The 20,770-nt window shown below is 41.8% G+C and overlaps 1 protein-coding gene across 1 annotated transcript in view; it reads right to left on the bottom strand.

Annotated features, from left to right (window-relative positions):
- Nucleotides 1-1,955: 1,955 nt before the first annotated feature.
- The window catches only part of LOC113421740 (integrin alpha-D-like), a 59,687-nt gene continuing 40,872 nt past the window's right edge, over nt 1,956-20,770 (bottom strand). Inside the window, exons 19-30 of the mRNA XM_087947186.1 lie at nt 19,314-19,387; nt 18,076-18,217; nt 16,652-16,762; nt 15,123-15,205; nt 14,952-15,035; nt 11,273-11,345; nt 9,648-9,755; nt 7,625-7,702; nt 6,074-6,196; nt 5,461-5,553; nt 3,432-3,542; nt 1,956-2,283 (exon numbers count right to left, since the gene is read on the bottom strand). Of these exons, the coding sequence (XP_087803312.1) occupies nt 2,182-2,283; nt 3,432-3,542; nt 5,461-5,553; nt 6,074-6,196; nt 7,625-7,702; nt 9,648-9,755; nt 11,273-11,345; nt 14,952-15,035; nt 15,123-15,205; nt 16,652-16,762; nt 18,076-18,217; nt 19,314-19,387 (1,182 nt within the window). The 3' untranslated portion in view covers nt 1,956-2,181. The remainder of the gene's footprint in view (nt 2,284-3,431; nt 3,543-5,460; nt 5,554-6,073; nt 6,197-7,624; nt 7,703-9,647; nt 9,756-11,272; nt 11,346-14,951; nt 15,036-15,122; nt 15,206-16,651; nt 16,763-18,075; nt 18,218-19,313; nt 19,388-20,770) is intronic.

The following is a 20,770-nucleotide window of genomic DNA, read 5'->3' as shown; positions in this document are numbered from 1 at the left end:
GAAAATTGAATCATAACCTTGTGGGCTTATGGTAAGATCTTGTTAAATTCACTTCTAACTTCCTTCGTTTCAAAACAGCAGCTCTGAAATGTATTGGTACAGAAGATCAAAAGGTTTCTAAATACTCTTGCCACTCATCCATTATCTCTTTCCCAACCCCTCGTCCCTGCCTCTTAAGGGACGGAAAAATGGAGGCAGGCTGCCCTTATCTATCAAGAAAGAAGCCATTAAATGCGAAAGCCATTTTGCTTTTAATCCGGATGTAGAGAGAGCATTTAGAGCAGTGCCCCCACCAACTTTTTGGACACCAGGGACCAGTACCATGGAGATTTTTCTGTGGATTGGAGGGGCCATGGTTTTGCATGCTGCCTGCATCCCATAGATGGGGCTTTGCTTGTTTGTGCGGCCCAGTTGCTGGCATGCCATGGCCCAGTGCCTATCCATAGACCAGAGGTTGGAGACCCTCTGATTTAGAGGAAAATGTCATTGTACAAAGAATAAATCAAGGCATGGACTCTGCTTTTTAAAAAAGCAAGCCATCTCTTGATGCTACCAGAAACAATGGTGTTGCTGACTTTAGAGTCCTGGGCAGGCTAGAGAGACAAAAATTTGGAAAGAGCTGGGGTTCCCTGCAGAGAAGTGGGTCTCCATGTTTGAAAACCAGGGTCTTCTGAATTCTCAAAACAAATTCCAGCTCTTGTGCAGTTAGGATTTGCCTAAGCTGGGTAGGTTGGAGGTGGCGTGTAGTCACAGAGAGACTAACAGCTAAACTGGAGAAGTCAGCTGACCTCAACATACCAAGTTCTGGACCTATGAGAGATATTTGCAAGCACAGAGGCTCTGGTGGGGATTGAGCAGATGCAGAAGACCTACCTCATGAACCCAGGTGCTCCAAAGCACCCATGTGCCTTGGAAGATGAAGACCTACCCAGTTACAGGTAGTCGTCGACCTACGATCACAATTTAATCTAGAATTACAGCCATAAATCATTGCAGTCATAAGTAGACAACTAGAAATAACTTTCTGGCTCTTATCATGATTATTAAGCGAACACCGCAGTTGTTAAGTGGATGTCAGCCATTAAGTGAACCCCTAATGAACTTGAGTGGGTGTTTTTGCTGGAAACCGCCCCAAAACATCAAATCAGTCACATGATCATGGAATGCCATGACTGGTCATAAAGATGACTGTCCAATGTGCAGTCATGTGACCTTGGGATGGGGAGGGTACAATTTAAATGGCCAAGAGTGCTTTAGGGCCATAAAACACCTGTTCTGTCATAACTTCAAAACAATTACTCAAACAACCACTCATTAAGCAAGGACTTATCTGTGCCCTGAATATATCCGCATGACACTCTGAATCACAAATTACCACTACTATCTAGTGGTTTTGAAAAACCCCATCTTTGTGAGTAGTTTATGATTTAGTAAGTTGTATAAATCCTGGAAATCAACTTAGCAAACTCCAGTTAAATTAATGTGTTGTGCAAACCTACTACGGTATGTGTAAGCATACTACATTAGGCAACTAATGTAGCGTTACACTGTAAATGGGGAACAAAGAGCAATTTTATAAGAAAGGGAAAAAAACACACAGTCACTCAGAAATTACTATGGCAAAATTCTTCTCTTTGCCATCAAATCGACCAGAGGGTTGGGCAGTGTATATTAATTTAGTGATCTGAAATCTAAAATCTTCTCTTGGAGCCAGGAATTTGCAGCACCCAAGAAAGAAAGAAACAGAATGCAGCAAGGAGCACCCTCCTGCATTTCTACCATGCTGTAAGCAGCATGTTTTGAACTCCTGCAGAAGTATTCCCCAACTTCGACTCCAAAGTGGGAGCATTCCTGGATTACTCTCTTGTGTGTCATTTATTTCCCAGTGGTATCGATTTGTTCAAACCATTTTTCGTGGGCAAAAAAACCCTGCCACCATACTTTTTGTTTTTTTAAAATATAAATTTATTTGAATTTTAAATTAATTAATTCTACTTAGTTTCTAGCCCTCTCGTCTCTCAATCCCTCCCCTCCCCACCCCTCCCATTCCTTCCCTTAGAGATCTGGAGGTCCTGCCTCTCCATTTTTCGGCCCTTTTTGACTGGCTGTATTCTTCCGTTCCCAGACAAGGTGGGAATCCTGGCTTCCAAGTTGCATCCAGACCCAGAATCCCCTTCTCCCTTAGGAAGCAGCCGGAGTTGAAGGAGCTTGGTCACTGGGAGCAGCTGCTCCTGCTGCGTTTGCATCCATTTGGGGTGTACGCTTGCGTTTAAAGAATCCCAACTGGAGAGGTGATGGGGGGTGGGGGGTAGAGAAGAGAGAGAAACAGGTTTAAGATAAAGGAGAAATTGCTCAACAGTACTAAAATAATACCCCAATAATATGAGGATCTTCCAATCTCTTTCCTAAAATGTAAAAGTAGCTGCAAAGAGTACCTAATGGGAAATCTGTTTGTTGCATCTGTTTTATCCAACAGATTTCCTAGATCCTGAAAAAACCCAGAGCATACAATTTAGTGTGTTAATGCAGTGTTTTTCAATTTTGGGAACTTTAAGATTTGTGGATTTCAACTCTCAGAATTCCCCAGCCTTCCATGCATATCTAGCAGATCAGACACAACTCAAGAATCAAAGTGTGCAGGACAGATGAAGTTAATTTTCCTGGGGAATTCTGGGAGTTGAAGCCCACATATCTTAAAAGTTAACAAGGTTGAGAAACACCCTGCTAATGTATATGAATGTACAGGTAATTCTCGATTTATAACCATATTTGAGCCTGGCAATTATGGGCGTAAGTTGTGACAATCATATAGCAGGTCACCACATGACTGGATCCAATATTACAACCCTTTTTGTGGTTAAATGAACCCATTGTTCACTATGGGCTGATTTAAAACCATTGTAAATCATGGTCACATGACTACAGCGCCCTGCAAATGGCTGTAAATGTGGGCTAGTTGCCAAGCACCCAAAATGCAGTCACATAACTGTGGTAGGGGTAACATCAGAACTTCATAATTCAGGTCATAATTAGCTTTAGGAGAGTCTGTTATAATTTCAAATGGGCACTAAGTGATAAGTCATATGTCCTCTTTCGGTTCTTCCTGCCAGACCATATTCGAGCTAAAGGGGGCTGACATTTTCTGTCGTAGTATGTGAATTGTCAAAAAAATATCTCAGGGGATAATGATACGGTTGTATCTTACAGCATATAGAGAATACAGCCTGTGTACATATTTTATTTCTATCTGAAGTTCCCGCTAAAAGAAATCAGTTGCCCTACTTTGCAATCAGACAAAGGGAAAGCCTCCACTGAATCCGATCTAGGCTCTGGGGTTGATTTAAAGGAAAGATGGGAATAAGGTCCGTTAAGCCCAGATCTTAGCAAGACCCACGTCAAACTGATTGACAGCACAAACAACCAGCACAAACCTTATACAAGACAGCCACTATGATGGCTAAAAGCACGATGCCTCCAACAGTGCTGCCAATGATGATGGGGACAGGATTGAATGGCGAAATTAACTCAATTTCTGTGGTGATCTGAAAAGGAAAGCGATAGGAAGCCGAAGCCTATTCCCACAACTGGTTTCAATTCTAGGAACCCATTTACCCAGAAACCTGCTTGCTAGATTCAACTCTGCCCATGAGATAGCGTGAGAGGCTAGGAGAAATTACCCTTTGCTGCACACTCATTTTGTTATTCCTCTTTGGAGTAAACTTCCTTATACAATATGCTAAAAAAGGGGGAAGAACAATAGGCAAAAGAATTGTTAGATGTTCTGTGAACTTGGTTGTTTTCTTGTAGACACTTCATTACCCATCTGGGTAATGTCGTAAGTGCTAGAAGGCAGTGGGATTGTTCTAGCAATGATAATATTACCTAGTAGTTCAGTAATGGAACATCCACAAAGAAAACAGTCAAGCTCAGAGAGCTCCAGGGACCTCACAATTCAACCCTGATTTGCAAATGAAAGATATGAGATAAGAAAATGAAAGATGGATTAATCGAGTTTGCACAATACCATTCAGCACAACTCTCCATAACTCACTATCCTGTCTTGTCCTCTGTCCCTGAATCGCTTAATGCAGGGGTGTCAAACTGGATTTCTTCGAGGGACAGACCAGCATTGTAGTTCTCCTCCGCTGGCTGGCCTTGTGGGGGAGAGACAGGATGGACGCTTCCTCTAGCACCCTGCTGGCCAAAACGGGGTAAACGCCCCCCCCCATGCCCCATTTTCACCAGCAGAGGCACTGTGGGCCATCCTTTGTTATTCCCAGGCCGGCCCAGTGGGCCAGATTTCAGTACCCTGCAGGCTGGATCCGGCCCACAGACCTTGAGTTTGAACCCCTGGCTTAATGTGTTCTTTAAACCAGGCTTCCCCAATCTTTCTGACTTTGCATTTGGGGGGGGGGGAGAGAGGAGCCTCCCTGTGAGTGGTGGGCAAGTGCGTGTACACATGCAGCCCTATTTGTGTGAGTGGCGAGCATGTGTGTCCCTCACTCGTGCACATGCTCGCACAAGTTGGGATGCACGTGCACGTTTCCTACCACTTCTGTGGCCCAGTTCCGAAAGGCTCAACTCCCAGTAGTGGGCCACAGCCTGGGAGTTGGGGACCCCTGCTTTAAACTTCTCAATGCTTTCATTAGATTCGATCGATCGTGACCTTTTCAGTCTTTCCTTTCTTCTCAACTATTCATTCTTCCTTCATATGTTTTGTGCTTCGGTCTTCCTTCGTTCTCTCTCCATGATCGAATTACCTCAACGTACTTTTCTGCCAGTCCCTTGGCTTTGCATTCCGTTCACCTTCATTCAGCTCCCATTCATTCTTGACTCTCTTTCTTCATTCTCTGAAGTTCAGCTTATTATTGCATTTCTCTTGGCAAACCCAGCCCTCATTTCCAAATGGGCAGATACATGCTTTTTTTATGAGCAGCCATTTCTGTTCCTTTCCATAAAGAACTACTCATCACGGCAGACCGCTTATGATGGCAGGAAGCCAAGTCCATTAGCTTCCTGCCTGGTTCTTCTCTGTTGCTCTCCCCTCCCTTCCATTCCCCTGCGTTTCAAGTCTGTAACAACAAACCCACTCTGGGCATCTGATGGAAAGGTTTTGCCCTGAGAAAGTTGGTTAGTCTTAAAGATGCTACCAGCTTCCATGACTCACTTGCAGCACAGATTAAGAGAGCTCTCCTGAGGGCAGGACAGAAGCAATGAGTGGAAGCTTATTAAAGACCGATCCAATCTGGAACTAAGTAGAAACTTCCTTGACAGTAAGAACAATTAATCAATGGAACAGCTTGCTTCATGGAGTTATGGGTGCACCATCACTGGAGGTCTTCAAGAAAAGATTGGATAGATCTCAAAGGCTCCTTCTATCCCTATGATTCTATGACTCCTTCTTTGCATTTGCACTATTCCACCATTATCTCTTTAGTTAACCAATCCTGGCTGAATTACCTGGCTGAAATCCTCTCGTTCGTTCAGGAAAAATCTGGTCTCATCCACCCTTATGGATGCCTCGCTGCCAACATGGAATATTTCGGACTTCAGCTTTAGGAGTGATAAGCAAATGAAAGAGATCAATATAATTTGGTCAATGAAAGATCAATGAAAGGTCAGTAAAAGATGTCAACATAATATTGGTCTTGGAAGTGGGGTGCTCCTGAGCATGTGCAGAGTGACTGGCTTAGGCTTAGGAAACCTTTCCATGGAAGCCTCCCCGCCCTTCCGTTATTTCTTAATAATCAAATAACCAGGTTGGACTAGAAGACCTCCATGATCCCTTCCAGCCTATGATTTTATATATTTATATTTCTCTCCTTCCTTTTTGCTTAGCTCACCAATCAACTGACTAAAAAAGAGAATTCCTTTTCCTTATTTTCCACATATGAATCCCAGCTCAAACATGGAAGGTGGGTGTGATGGTTGTTGTAAGCATTTCTCTTATAGGAATCAAATCATGAATAGGAAATTCTTTAAAATGCTTTCTTTGCCCAAAGTATTTAATAAAAATATATCTTCTGAGCAGAACAATGTAAGAACAATGTAATAATAATTATCAGCCACTTACTTTGGAAGATTTATCTTCTCTGTAAAAATCTCCAGAAAAATTGAATCTAATCGATTCTCCTTTAACGAGACTGTTGATAAAGCAGTAAACTTTGGGGCAAGCCACAGCGCCCAGACAGCCTCTCTGTCAAAAGAAGAAAAGAGAATTGGTATTATAGAGTCAAATCTGGGACAGTCATCAGAACCAAAGGTTTAGTCTTCCAGGTTTTCAGAAATGTGCTGGAGGCCTTCCTCGGGGAACTTCTCTCTATCAAAATGTTTGTTTTGGACTATTCTATGCGTAGTATTTCTGTGGTGGTCTGGTTGTATGAGGCTTTGGCTCAGGGGTGGGTTTCAGCCGGTTTGGCTGAACCGAATATTAATTTTACATCTGGTTCGGCAAACCAGGAGTTCGGATGACTGGCTGCCCCCTCTCCCCTCCCAAGAGTCCTCAAGTGGCCAGTTTCAGATCGCAGGGAAGTTCAGGGAAGTGTGGAGCCTCAGGATGGGTGAAAAACGGGCCTTCCAGAGGCTCCAGAAGGCTGTAAACGGGCCTGTTTCCGGCCTCCAGAGAGCCTCCAGAGCCCGGGGAGGGCGAAAACGCCCCCCCCCCCATGGCCCATTTTTGCTCCCAGGATGGTGCAGGAGGCCAACTGGGCCACGCCCACCATGGCCACGCCCACCCAGCAACTAGGCAGAGAACTGGTTGTTAAATTATTTGAAGCCCACCCCTGCTTTGGCTCCTAAGTACCTGATAAGCTGGTGGAAAAATCAGCACTCCAGTTGAGTGACAAGGGACCTGTATTCCAGGTTTCAATCATTTCCCTGGCTGCTTTTGTACCTGCTCAGCCAACACTTTTAGCAGCTGCGAAACTGTATATCTTTGTTCAGTGCATACACACAACCAGGCATCACATAAATACCACACATAGAAAAGCCTGTAGCACACATTCTGAAAGAGAAAATCGTTCCCTGAGGATGGGCTCCAGCATGAGTCTGAAAGCTCGGAAGACTAAAGCTCTGATCCTAGTGACCGATCCTGACTGGATCCTACAATATTATCCTGCAACACGTATGTTTGACTTCATTCGTGAGAATTGGTATTGCCGCTTGCTATCACCATCTCAGACAAAAATACACCTCAGCTTTTCTTCTCATAAAAAGATATCGACCCAAAAGAAGGTGCATACAGGTAGTCCTTGACTTACATTTAGTGACTGTTCAAAATTAAAACTGCACTGAAAAGATAACTTACAACCAATCCTCACATTTATGACAGTCACACTTCCCTACGGACATAGGATCAAAATTCGGCCGCCTGGCAAACCAACATGCATTTATAATGGTTGCCGTCTCCATTTGCAACCTATCCAGCTGGTTTACAACAAATAAAGTCAATGAGAGAAGCTGGATTCACTTAAGGACTTAACAACTGCAGCGATTCCCTTAACAACCATGACAAAAAGAGTCACAGAATTGGACTTGACTTGCTTAAAAAACATCTTGCTTTGCAATGGAACTTCTGCTTTCAATTGTGATCATAAGTCAAGGACTTCCTATACCAGATTCTTACCGTGATGCGTTTTGTGACATTCTTCTTGCTGATTCCTGTTCTGAGGGTAAACAATGGTGTGCAGGAGAAGTGATTTTTCTAGGGAAAAAAACAAAAGTCATTTTGCACAAGTAGAACTTGTACCAAGTGATGATATGAAAGAAACAAGGGTATCACAAAACATTAATGTGAACAAGTTAATGGCCTGGAAAATAATAATCTGAAAAACAATAAATAGTTGTGATTAGCCCTTCTTTCTTGCATGCTGGGAAAAAGAGGTTCAAATGACTCTTACAGACTCTGCCTAAATTGAATTTACTAATAAATGTGTGCTACAGTTTGTTATTTCCAAAAATCTATATATTAGCCCATTATCCCTTTGACAATAACTCTAACTTATGAGATTCATCCCAATTCTTTCTGGATACAGGCAGTCCTCAACTAAACAGTTTGTTTAGTGACCATTTGAAGTTAAAACAACACTGAAAAAAGTGACTTATGACTGATTTTCACACTTATGACTGTTGCAGCATCCCCAGGGTCATGAGATCAAAATTCAGACGCTTGGCAATTGACTCATATTTATGACTTCTGACAAGCAAAGTCAATGGGGAAGCCAGATTCATTTAACAACCTTGCTACCAACTTAACAACTGCAATGATTTGCTTAACAATGGTGGCAAGGAAGGTTATAAAATGGAACAAAACAAACATCTTACTTAGCAATGGAGATTTTGGGCTCAGTTATGTCACAAGTCGTGAACTACCTGTTTTAGAAAAGTGACAGTAACCAATGTTTATTATTTTGACCAGGTCTGTCTTCTGTCCCTTCCACAACAACCAATCAGTTGTTCTGACCCAAATGAGCTTCCTACCCATTGAAACGCTCCTTCAAAGTATTTCTGCAAGTGTGGGCTTTCCCAAACTGGATGACATCATTCTCATTCAAGTGCTGTTTTAATCACACAAAAACAGACATGCATGCAATAACTTTGCTGCTGGTATCTACATACGTATATAAAAGCAAAATACCACTCACGCATCATCACAAAATCCCCAGGACCGTAAAGCCTGCAAACTTGATATTTGGCATGTATGTTCCTCTTGGCTTCTAGGTGCTCACCAAGAAAGGATTTTTCAAAATGACCATCAAAGCATCAGTATTTCCTATACCTTAACACGCTTTGATGCTAAGAAGTTTACTACTCCCCCTACCCACCTGAAAAGAAATCTGTTCCAAATGCAAAACACAAGCAGAAGAGAGGCGTTTCAGTTTCAATTTCATAGCACCAAGCAGCTTTAGTACAGAACAGTTGAGCTAAGCCATGCCCAGGCTCTTTGCTGTCTCCTTCTTGCTCACACAGCAAATACTATTTCTTTTTCCAAACAGCCCTCAACTCTCTTACACTCTGACAGGACGCTAGGCAGATGAATACCAATGGATGCTGGTAGGCAGAGGCACAATTTTTTCTCTTATTATTTTCCTCCCCAAAAACTAAGCCCGACCACATAGTTTTGTAGCAAAGCACAGGTATCAAGCTAGAATATAATACAGGTAGGCCTCAACTTACCACCACAGTGGGAATTAGAATTTCTACTGCTAAGCAAGGTGTTTTTTAAAGGAATCACACCTGATTTTACCATCTTTTTTGCCACAGCTGTTAAGCGAATCAAATAGTCCTTAAACAAATTTGGCTTCCCATATTCACTTTGCTCTGTCAGAAGCCACTTGAGAAGATTGCAAACAGTGATCACATGACCCAAAACACTGCAAACAATGTTAAGTACCTATCAATTGCCAAGAGGCTGAATTTTGATCCCATGACTGTGAGGAGGCTGCAATAGTGTAAGTGTGAACATTGTAAGTCACTTTTTTCAGAGCCATTTTAATTTTGAACAGTCATTAAACAAATGGCTGCTAGTTCAGGACTATCTGTACACTTCCAATACTTAAATCTTTACTGCAAGTTTCTTCCTCCAAACAAACATTATTCAAATCTTCTCTCTTGCAGGCACTCTATTCAATCAGGAGTCGTCTTCTTACCACATCACTGTAGGATGGTGTTATATTCCAAAAGAATCCCTGTTTTGTCTTCAAAGGAAGCTCAAAGGTTACATTGACTGCAGCGGCATTTGAGTCCAAATTCCTCACCTGCCAGAACAAAAAAGGAAATTGAATACATTTGGAAGAAATGGAATCAGGTAGAGAAGAAGATGTTGGCAATGTGAACATGTCAAGAGATTAAAAAGTGCAGGGACCAAACCAAACCAAAAATTGTAGAGTCAACCCATTGCTCCATTACTCCTGATAGGTTTCAATATGCTTGATATTCCTTCATATAGCTATTCAGTTTTTTCCTGAAATTCTCTGTTCACCAAAATAAAATGGACCACTCATAAAGACCCATAGAGCAGGGGTGTCAAACTCAAGGCCCGGGGGCCAGATCCAGGCCACGGGACCATCCTGGAAACAGCGAAGGACTGGCCCGCGGTGCCTCTGCCAGTGAAAATGGAGCTCAGGAGCGCTTAATGCAGCCCTCCTGAGCTCCTTTTTCACCGGCAGACCTCTGGAGGAAGCCATCACAGCCAAAAACAGAGCCTGGGAGGGGTGCCCCCCACACGAGTGAGGTCAATGTGACCACACCCACCCAGCCCCCTGAAGTCAGACACAACCCTGATGCGGCCCTCAATAAAAACGAGTTTGACATCCGTGGCATAGAGGGAATTATGGTAGGTATGTATGCAAAGAGAGATGGATAACTGGAATGGTGAATGGGTTGAGTAAAGGAGTACGTGCAGATTTATTTATTCACTTTTTAAACTGCATTTTTGAGCCACTCTAATCACATCGTTCTGGGTGGTAAACAATGAAGCAGAAACATGGTGGAAAAATAAGATCACAAAACAATATAAAAATACAAATAAATGCAGGTAGTACTTGAGTTGCAACCATAATGGAGACTGCCTATTAATGGCATAATTCCTAATGGTTCATAAAACAATTGGTCCCATGATTGACCTGATTTTATGACCTTTTTGGGGCAGTCATTAAGTGAATTCAGTGGTTGTAAAGCAAACATCACGGTACAGGTAATGCTGGGGTTGTTAAGCAAACCTGTTGTTTGCTATGAAGCAGATTTATTGAAAACTAGAAGAAAATGCCATTGTAAAATGTGGTCATGTGACTGCAGAATGCTGCAAACCGCTATAAATACAGCTGTGTTTCCACACCCTGAAGTGAAGTCCCATGACCATGGGGTTGGGAGGTGGCCGACCATCAGAACTTCAGATCCGGATCTCAAGTTCTCCTTTTTTGGGTTCGGTCGTAACTTCAGTGGCCACTAAACAACTGGTCATAAGTCAAGGGTTACCTCAACCTATACAGATGAATGCCCCAAATTAAATAGAGCTAAATGCACTAAAATAAGAAGTTTTAATATTCTTCTGGATGTGAGAACACAACTTGTTTGAAGCCTATTCCATAATATGGGGCCACCACAAAGAAGGCCTCCACTTCACCCAAGTCCCTCAAACTTCATGAGCAGGATGGACTCTCAGCAAGCCTGCCTGAGAAGACCAGAGTGGATGGAATCAATTTGGACAAGAAAGATATGGATTTAATTATTGTAAACCCACAGGGGTGGGGGTGGGGGAAGACAAATCCATTACCTCATAGCTATGTGTAAGTATTTTCTTCCCTGGATCCTGAGTAGAGAAGTTGAGATATGGAGTGGATTGAAACCTAGAGGGGAAAGGAGAAGCCTCCATTGGTATCATGAAAGAGGCAGAGTCTTACTTCTTCCCTTAACAACATCCCTGTGAAGTAGGCTGAGTTGAGAGAGCACAACTGGGCCCAAGCCATAGTAGGTTGTCTATAATATGAAGTCCCTGCTGATAATCCAGGACTACCCTGGTTTGCGATAGTGGTGAATATCTGTAGCTCAGGTGTAGGATGAGGGTGAAGGTTCATTCTCCGTGGGACAAACACCACGTCAATTAAAAGCCAAGATCCATGAACACCGACTGGCAGTCAATTACCATGATCCCAAACCCTTAATTTCTACCCATACCGACATCAAACAGCACCAGTTTGATTGGAGCAACACAAAAATCATCAGCCATGCTACCACCCGCCATGCTTGTGAGTTCAGTGAAGCCTGGCGCTCCACAAGCAATTCCTTCAACAGACACATTGACGCAATTCCTTCAACAGACACATTGACGCCCTTCCGGTTTGTCGGCTTCGCGAGCGGCAGGGATTCGCGAAGCTGCGCGATCCCTGCTGCGCTAGCTGCTTTTGGTGCTCGATCCGGACGGGTCCGGAGCTAGGCTGCCCTGCAGGGGCAGCTGAAGATAGGGGGATCCGGAGAGGGGTTTGGGGTGTTGCAGACCCCTCCCGGCCAGCAGAACCCCTTTTCCCAAGACGGTGCAGCGGCGAACCGCAATGGCCGCCACAAAGAAGCTGGCAGCCGGGTAAGAATGCGCAGGAGGAAGTGGAGAAAGTTTTTGAAAAGAGAAAGTTTTTCTTGGTTCCCAGGACTCTAAGACATATTTAACAAAACTCCTGAAAATTATGACTTTCTGAATGATACCTTCTAGAAGAGGAAAAAAAGCGGCAGTTTGGTGGTGCTGAAAGGAAAGTTTACTCTCCTTCCCGACGGAATTAATAAGTGGACATTGAGAAACCTGTTTTTTTCAGGTAAAACTAGCTTTATGGGATAAGTCGGAAGGGAGAGGACAAAAAAATATATTCATCTGGTTTGATTTTGTTGGAGGAGATGCCTTAAGGATTTGAAGACAGAAATAGAACTCCAATAAGGCTTCAAAATACAGATTTGGGCTTTCTTTTTTCTTTTGTCTGATACTACCCCTGGAAGAGAAAGGGAGAATTTTGTCTTGGCTTGGATTGATTGAGGATTGTGGATTTTGGGATTGTTTTACTTTTTTTTGAAATATCTTGGTTGGTGTAAGAAGAAAGAGGGAAAAAAGAAAAGAAAAGAAAAGATCTATAATGGCTTTTTTTTTTTGAGGAACTGAGGGAAGAATATGAGCAAACAAAAGCAGCCGGTAAAGATGGTATGGAAAAAGCCTTCCTATTTTTAGAAATGGCGCTGGTTAACTATCAACAAACAATACAACAGATGGAGGCAGAAGAACAACAAGAAGAAGAAGATGAAGACGCCATCTTTAATGAATTCCAAAATTTAACTAAGAAAGAAGGAAGGAAGAAAGCGAGGAAAATGAAGGACTTAAGATTTAAAAAAACATTTAAGAAAGAGAAAAATAAGATGCAAAATAAATATAATGATAGTAAACAAAAGAAAAAGGGAACACAACAGAGAAGGGATGCCAGCAAGGCAGACGCTAGAAGAAGGGGGTTGGAAGATTTGGTGGGGAAGAAAGAAAGGGGAAAGGCGGAGAAAAGCCACAAAGTTTTGAAATTAGATGGGAAAAGAGGAATTTTTTTAGGGACAAAGGGTAAAGTACAATTTCCTTAAAAAGATTTTGCAAGGTACATAAGATGGTATTGTAACATCTGTATTAGAAATAGAAAATTAGAATGGCTTAAGAGTTAATAAGAAATTAAAATGTTGAAATGTTTAACAATGATTGATTTTAAAATGTAATAAAATATTAAAGGGAAAGGCAATGGGAATGTTATAAGATTTAATATTTAGATTTATTATTTAACTATGTATTTAATCATTTTGGATTTATCACTCTGTTTTTATTGTTATTAAAAGAAAAAAAATTAGTAGATAGAATGTACCAAGCAGAATCAGATTGGGTATTAGGTGTTATTTTAAATGTTAATCTAATTAATTTAGGGGGAGGATAGAAAGGCATCATACTCTGATTAGTGATTTCAGGAGAATTTCTTTTTATTTCATTATAAGGAATGAGATAGAGGGATAATAAAGAATGGGCAAAAGATACAAATATAATGATTTAAATTAAGATGGATTAAATAAGATAGAATTATGAAGAGTGAAATGTGTGGAGAAGTTTATATAGAAGATATAGAATGGTAAACAAAATAGGTAATGATATGTAAGATGAGCATGAATATAATTGAAGCCCATATAAAGAGAGGTACTTGGGGCCAAGTTACTTTCCTAAAAGAATTTTTATATGTTTGTTTGTTGTGTGTTTATGTTTTTGAGAGTATTAATAAAACCTTGTAGAAATACAGAATGAGAATAATGGTAATCAAGTCAGAAAGAAATAGATGAAATAATAATAGTGAAATTGAATAAGAGTAAAGAGAAGTAAAGAGAAATTGGATAAGAGGTATTTTTATGCTCATATGGAAATGGCTTAAAATAGAATTGTATTGTATAAAATAAGGTTTTATCTGACTTGTAAAATTTATAATGGAAAAAGGTTCAAATATGTAATGGTTGATGATGATTTGTTTGTCTTTGAAATTAATAAAATTTGCTTAAAAAAAAAACAGACACATTGACCTACAACTAGCCTACAAACTCCTCAGGATCCAAATCAACCACACAACCAGTCTTGGAGACAGCACCAACCCTCAACCAACTCATGCGACCTCTCCCCAGCAGTTCACCTTCCAATGACCCTGATGTAATCTCCTTATCTCAAGGCCCATCACGAGACTCACTGATGACTCACAGCTGACCTACCAACTAGACCCTCACTTCACACACACACACACACACACACACACACACGCACGCCTGAAGCCCTTATAAACAGAGGAATACTGACATTGATATCCCCTAAACTCCACTGAAGATGTTAAGCTAGCCTGGTAATGAAACATTTGAAAACCAACCCAGAAGCTTGGAGAACAAACCTTCACCCTCGCACTACTCTGGTTCTTGGGTTCTTACAGAACTAAGCCAAAGTCAACCAGGGAGCTTCTATGGCTGAGAATGGACTAGAATCAGTGGCGGGATTCAGTGTTTTTTTACTACCTGTGGGCATGGCTTGGTGAGCATGGCTTGGCTTGGTGGGCGTGGCAGAGGAAGGATACTGCAAAATCCCCATTCCCTCCCCACCCCACTAACCTGCTTTCCAGCTCCATTCTCCTGTGCAGGGCAACCAAAGAAGACCCAGCCAACCAGCTGGGACTTGGGTGGCGGAGAATAGATGGGGGTGGGACTATTGAGAGGTGGTATTTGCCAGTTCCCTGAACTATTCAAAATGTCCGCTCTCACTTCTCCAGAACTGGTCAGAACCTGCTGAATGCCACCTCTGACTAGAATCCCAGTTTTCCAGCTCCTTCTTCAACATTTTTGCCAGAAACCAGGGTTATTCTTGGGAAATGGGCTCTTGGGGAAGGAAACCACAGAAGAAGAAAAAACGGAGACAGAATTACTCTTTCACTATGACATTGACGGGATGCAAAACAGGCAGCCGTCCGGTAGCCTCATTATTCTCTTTCACGTTGCTCTCATTCAAACTGGAAGAGACCGAAAAGGAGAATGCAATTAGGAGAAGCCAATCAGAAACTGCAGAGGGGGGAAAAACACTCTATCAGGTTCCTTACCTGTGTGCACGGATGGTGAAGTAAACGAACTTGTCCGGCCAGGCATCACCTCTGGAGGAGCGGAAGGAAACCCGGAGGAAGGCCTTCAGGGAGGAACATGGCACAGCTTATAGGAATGCCTGTTTTCCTCTTCAACCCTACTTTCTTTTTGTCAGTCCCTCCTTCAGCTAAAACAGCTTCCTTCCCTCCTAACTGCAGCATCCCAAACACAGGTAGTCCTCGTCTTATGACCACAATTTCTGTTGCTAAGTGAGACATTTGTTAAGTGAGTTTTGTCCCATTTTAGGATCTTTCTTGCCACAGTTGTTAAGTAAATCACTCCAGCTGTTAGCATGGTAATACGGTTGCTCACTGAGCCTGTTTTCTCCACTGGGTTTCTTTGTCCTAGTTTACAGGTTTTCATTAGCTTATAATATAAAATACAAAAATACAAAGGCAAATTGTTTGGGGGGAAAAAGGAGGGGAAGGCGAAGGGAGAAGTGTAGAAAAGAAGGGAGAAAAGAAAAAAAAAGGTGTTGACTTCTGACTCCCTTTGGTGCCCTGGAATAAGACAGTAACATCAAACTTCAATTTTCTACTTTTCCATAATAGTATAAACTAGCCATTTCCATAACAACAAATCTATCTAATCAGTAAAACCCAAAATCAAAGTTTCATTTTTCCCCACCTCAAGCACAAAGTCCAGAAGCGGTTTCCACGTAGAAACAAAAGTACTTATATTCCTTTATTTGATCAAAGCAATTCATTGACTTTGCTTTTCAGAAGACTACCAAGGGCGATCCCATGATCCCAGGACAATGCAGCTGTCATAAATAGGAGTCATTTGCCAAGCGTCTGGATTTTGAACATGTGATCATGGAGATGCTGCAATGTCATGCATGTAACAAATGGTCATACATACATCACTTTTTTCAGTGCCATTGTAACTTTGAACAGTCACTAAATGAACTGTTATAACTTGAGGACTACCTGTATTTTGGATGCCGGTTCCCAGTGCCTCCAAAACCTCATTACCCTACGTTGTTGGTTGTGGTGGGAACTCAAAGAGCCGTTTGTAGAAATGTTACTTAATTGCCTCTTTCTCTTTTGGCTATAGAATTGATTCTCTTTCTACCAACCACTGGGAGGAATGAAGAATGGAACTTGCTTATTCATTCATTCATTCATTTATTAAATGTGCATGCCACTTTGGACAGTGAGATGGACGGCATATACATTTAATAAATAAATGAAAATTGTAATTGGTGCCCTGTCTCTCAATCCCTTTTCCGCTTTTCTTCTGTTGGTTTTTGAAGTTGCATTCCATCAGGATTACATTTATAAATGTACAGAGTAGAAATATTTTATTTGAACAATATGAGAATACTGAATTCTCTCTCTTCCCGGCCCAGTAATTGTGCAGAACCGGGACACACAGCTTACACCAGCGTCCTGTGCAGGGTAACATTTTTCACATTTTGCTTTCACGCACTTTTGTTCTCATGGCTGTCCTTTACTTCTGTCCTTTGACTTGATTTCCCATGTCTTACCTGAGTGCCTGCCTTGAGAGCGGGTGGCCTGAAACGGCAGGAGCTGTGGCGTACGGAGGCATTTCCTGGTAATCCATGCATCTGACAAGCCGGGAACAGTGGCCAGTTCGACTTGAAGCAGAGAGAGAGAATGTTTTTTTAAAAATATATATATATATCAGATCATGCCCGGGGAATGTGAATGTGAAAGTGATCTACAAGAACCAAGGCCATCTGTCTTTTGCAAGCCTGCCCAGGCACCCAAAATAGATACATACTCTGTTATACCTTTGCCAAAGTACATTTAATCATGGGAATGCAAGCAAAGGCCTTTGGGAATATTCCAAGTTATGGAACTAAAACATATGAAGAACGGTTGCTGGAATTGGGTATGTCTAGTCTAATGAGAAGAAAGACTGGGAAGGACATGACAGCAGTGTCCTAATATCTCAAGGGGTTGCCACAATGAAGAGGGAGTCAAGCTATTCTCCAAAGCCCCCGAGGGCAGGACAAAAAGCAACCTGGATGGAAATGAATCAAGGAGAGAAGCAACCTGGGATTAAGGAGGAATTTCCTGTCAGAACAATTAATTAGTAGAGCGGCTTGTTTCCAGAAGTTAATGCTCCAACACTGGAGGTTTTTAAGAAGAGATTGGACAACCGTTTGTCTGAAATAGTATAGGATTTCCTGTCTGAGCAGGGGGTTGGACTAGAAGACCTCTAAAGTCCCTTCAAAATCTGTTATTCTCTTAACCTACCCAACTCATTAAAACCAGCTAATCCAAGCTAGTCCAATTTGTCTGCTGGTAGACAAAGTAATTTTCTTTCAGTTGGTCTTTCTTTTTTCCAATAATTAAGGGGAAATTAACATACAGCTGCAAAGATTGATTGCTTAGATTTCTGTTAGCTTCAGATTACTTTGCAAGGGGGTGGCTACAGGCTTATGTGCAAGGAGTTTGCCTTTGTTATCATCTGGGAGGAAGTTTTTTTCCAGGTTTCTCAGTCTAAACTACATATCTGGGGTTTCCTAATACTCTCCCATCTACGTAAATTCTAAGCTGGTTTGACATTGCTTGACTTTTTCTAGGTTGTGGAGTACTTGGTTCTCTCTGAGCTTGGCTGTTTGTTTGCAGACATTTCATAACCCAACTGGGCAACATCATCAGTGCTGGTGAGTGTGGGATTTGCTACCTGTTTTTATACGGCAGCTGTATAATTTCTCCTGCTAGCTAATCTTCTATGCTGAGTGTACAGTGGCTTATCTTTTTCTAGATCTTCTTTTTCTGATCTTTTTCTAGATCAGTCAACTCAGCAAGGTCATACCTGCCAGGTGACCCTGATGGTAACACCTGACTTCTGATCTACAAAAATCCAGCATCTCCACCTTAATCCCCCTATTTCTCCCCACTATAACCCCTCCGCCCCCCAAAAATTCATCAAACTCACTTGAAGAAGTGAAGCTCCCTGGAAGGACATAACAGAAGAGTAGTAAAAAGAAATGGCCGGCTCATATGCCAATTCTCCCAGATTTTCTAGTTTCACTGTTAAATTCAGTATGAAATTTGGGCTCAACTTCAATCCTTTAGATCTGAAATACAATAATGGGAAATATTTCCTCAATGCCAAGGACCCCTGGTGACTTCCTGCCTCCTTGTCTCCACTTCCCTACAACTAGATTCCACAAAATAGAAATGGTCATGAAACCTACTACAGGAATTACAAGGAAATGAATCCAATACCTTCTATCCAATGCCTAATGTTAGCAGAGCCCCAAACCAATTAAAATGGGGATTTGGTGGTCCGACTTTTATTGCAAACCACGATACTGCCCATCTCCAGCACAAGAGGACTGATAGAAACAGATACAGGACACAATTCACGCGATGCATCTCGGACCCATTATATAAAACGGATTGCGGAAGAAACAATTTTCACAGGCTCTGGTATTTTACATATGGCTAGCTCAATACCCGTGCTTCGCTATGAAACTATATGACCGGGCTTAGTTTTTGGGGAAGGAAAATAAGGGGGCAGGGGAAATTGTGCCTCTGCCTACCAGCATTCATCGATATTTATCTGGCTAGCGTCCTGTCAGTGTGTGAGAGTTGAGGGCTGTTTGGGAAATGAAACAGTATTTGCCGTGTGAGCAAGAAGGAGACAGCAAAGAGCCTGAGCAGGGCTTAGCTCAACTGTTCTGTACTAAAGCTGCTTGGTGCTGTGAAATTGAATCTGAAACTGAAACTGCTTTCCTCTGCTTGTGTTTTGCATTTGGAACAGATTTCTTTTCAGGTGGGGAGGGGGAATAGAACTCCTTAGCATCAGAGCATGTTAATAATAATATATAAAATACTAATGCTCTGATGGTCATTTCAAAACATCCTTTCTTGGTGAGCACCTAGAAGCCAAGAGGAACATACGTGCCAAATTTCAAGTTTGTAGGCTTCTGGGGATTTTGTGATGATGCATGAGTGGTATTTCACTTTTATATATATAGATTTTATCGTAAATCTTGGATTTAACCCTCAGCTTGTGCACAGCTTCCTACCAACCAGAGGTAGCACTTCCTAGTGGATGGTTGAAGTGTACCTCCTGGCTCTCACACAATGTCACCTATTTCCATTGGATGATCCAAGTTTGCAATAGCGAAGGACAGAATTAGACCATGAACACCACATGTCACTCACCCTGAGAAGTTAAAAGATACCGAAAGATCAGGCACACAAATTCCATCCTGGCCGCAGTCTTTCTGGAAGGGAACCTGACAAAATACAAGAGAAACAGAGGTGGGGTGAGCAACATGGGCTAATGAAGGAGCTTTCTTAAGGAGGGCATAGATGAAGCAGGCAAAGGCATAAATTAACGCACAGATGGGTAGAATCATATGTCTTACATGGGAGAATCTGTTTACGAGTTCCTCAGGCATCTATATACTAAAACTCTCGTGTTTATCTGTTCGTCTGTTTGATACTCTCCAGTTGCGTTATAATGCCACAATTTTTGAACTGGGTACCTAAAACTTGCTAACTTAAAAGAACCAATAAAATATCCAGGACCCATTACTCCTGCATAATTGAAACGTCCATGATGTTCAGACCAGATTGAATTGCAAACTTATGGCTGTTGTAGCGTCCCTATGTTTACATGATTGTAAATATTGACACTCCCTACCAGTTTCCTACAAGAAAAGTAAATGGGGAAAACAGCAAGAAGTCAGAAGTTGCTTCCACTCCCTCTGTTTCCCCCCCACACCTGTAATCTTCCCATTTAGTAAATAAATGGTTAGTAAATATTGACTTACTATTGAAGTTTGTTTATCATTCCCATTATTTTTCCATTCACGATGTTTCTTAGATAATCATGGGGTAACCACAAGTATTGGGGTAAAAAAAAATATGGTCAGCTTAAAATTGAATGTTTGTTCTGGTCACATCACCATTTGCTCAAAGGATGACCCAATGGGTCACAGGTTTGTCTAGTTTTACTTCTTTAGGAGGATGGGCATTTCCAGTTTTCTCATTAGGAAATCTGTACGGAAGCTCTCCTCTATGTCAGGGTTTCTCACCCTTAGCAACTTTAAGATGCTGGTGGTGGAATTCTGGGAGTTGATGTCTGCCCATCTTAAAGTTTTCAAAATTGAGAAAAACTGTTTTGTGGACAAAAGGAGAATCTATTTGATCACACGATCGTAGCCAGTGACCAGTTTCGATTTAGCCAGGTTACAACATATCAAAACTTTTCATACTCGTGAAATATCTTCATAGTTAACATGAGTTAACTATGAGTTTGGAGGTAAAGTAAGTCATCTGACAGGTTATCTTATTGTCCAAGGGTCTTCAAACTCGGCAAGTTTAAGACTTGTGGACTTCAACTCCCAGAATTCCTGAGCTAACATGACTGGAGGAGGAATTCTGGGAGTTGAAATCCACAAGTCTTAAAGCTGTCAAGTTTGAAGACCCCTGTTATAGCCAACCCAGGTGGGGAGATATTTAATAAAAAGTGTTTAGAGACTCCACATTAGTGAACTCTATAAATGAGGCTGGGGAGGTAGGTCCTACTGCACTTTCCAAGATTCTGTATTTATCCGGAAACCCCATTCCAAATTCCTTGCTGATGTATGTATTTCTTATTTCCTTAGTTTAGC

The sequence above is a fragment of the Notechis scutatus genome, chromosome Z, assembly GCF_049901735.1.
Source record: "Notechis scutatus isolate UNSWTSFEM ecotype Mainland chromosome Z, rNotScu1.2, whole genome shotgun sequence".
NCBI lineage: Eukaryota > Metazoa > Chordata > Lepidosauria > Squamata > Elapidae > Notechis > Notechis scutatus.
Note: the sequence above shows the minus strand (reverse complement) of the source record. Positions and strands in the feature narration are given on the sequence as shown.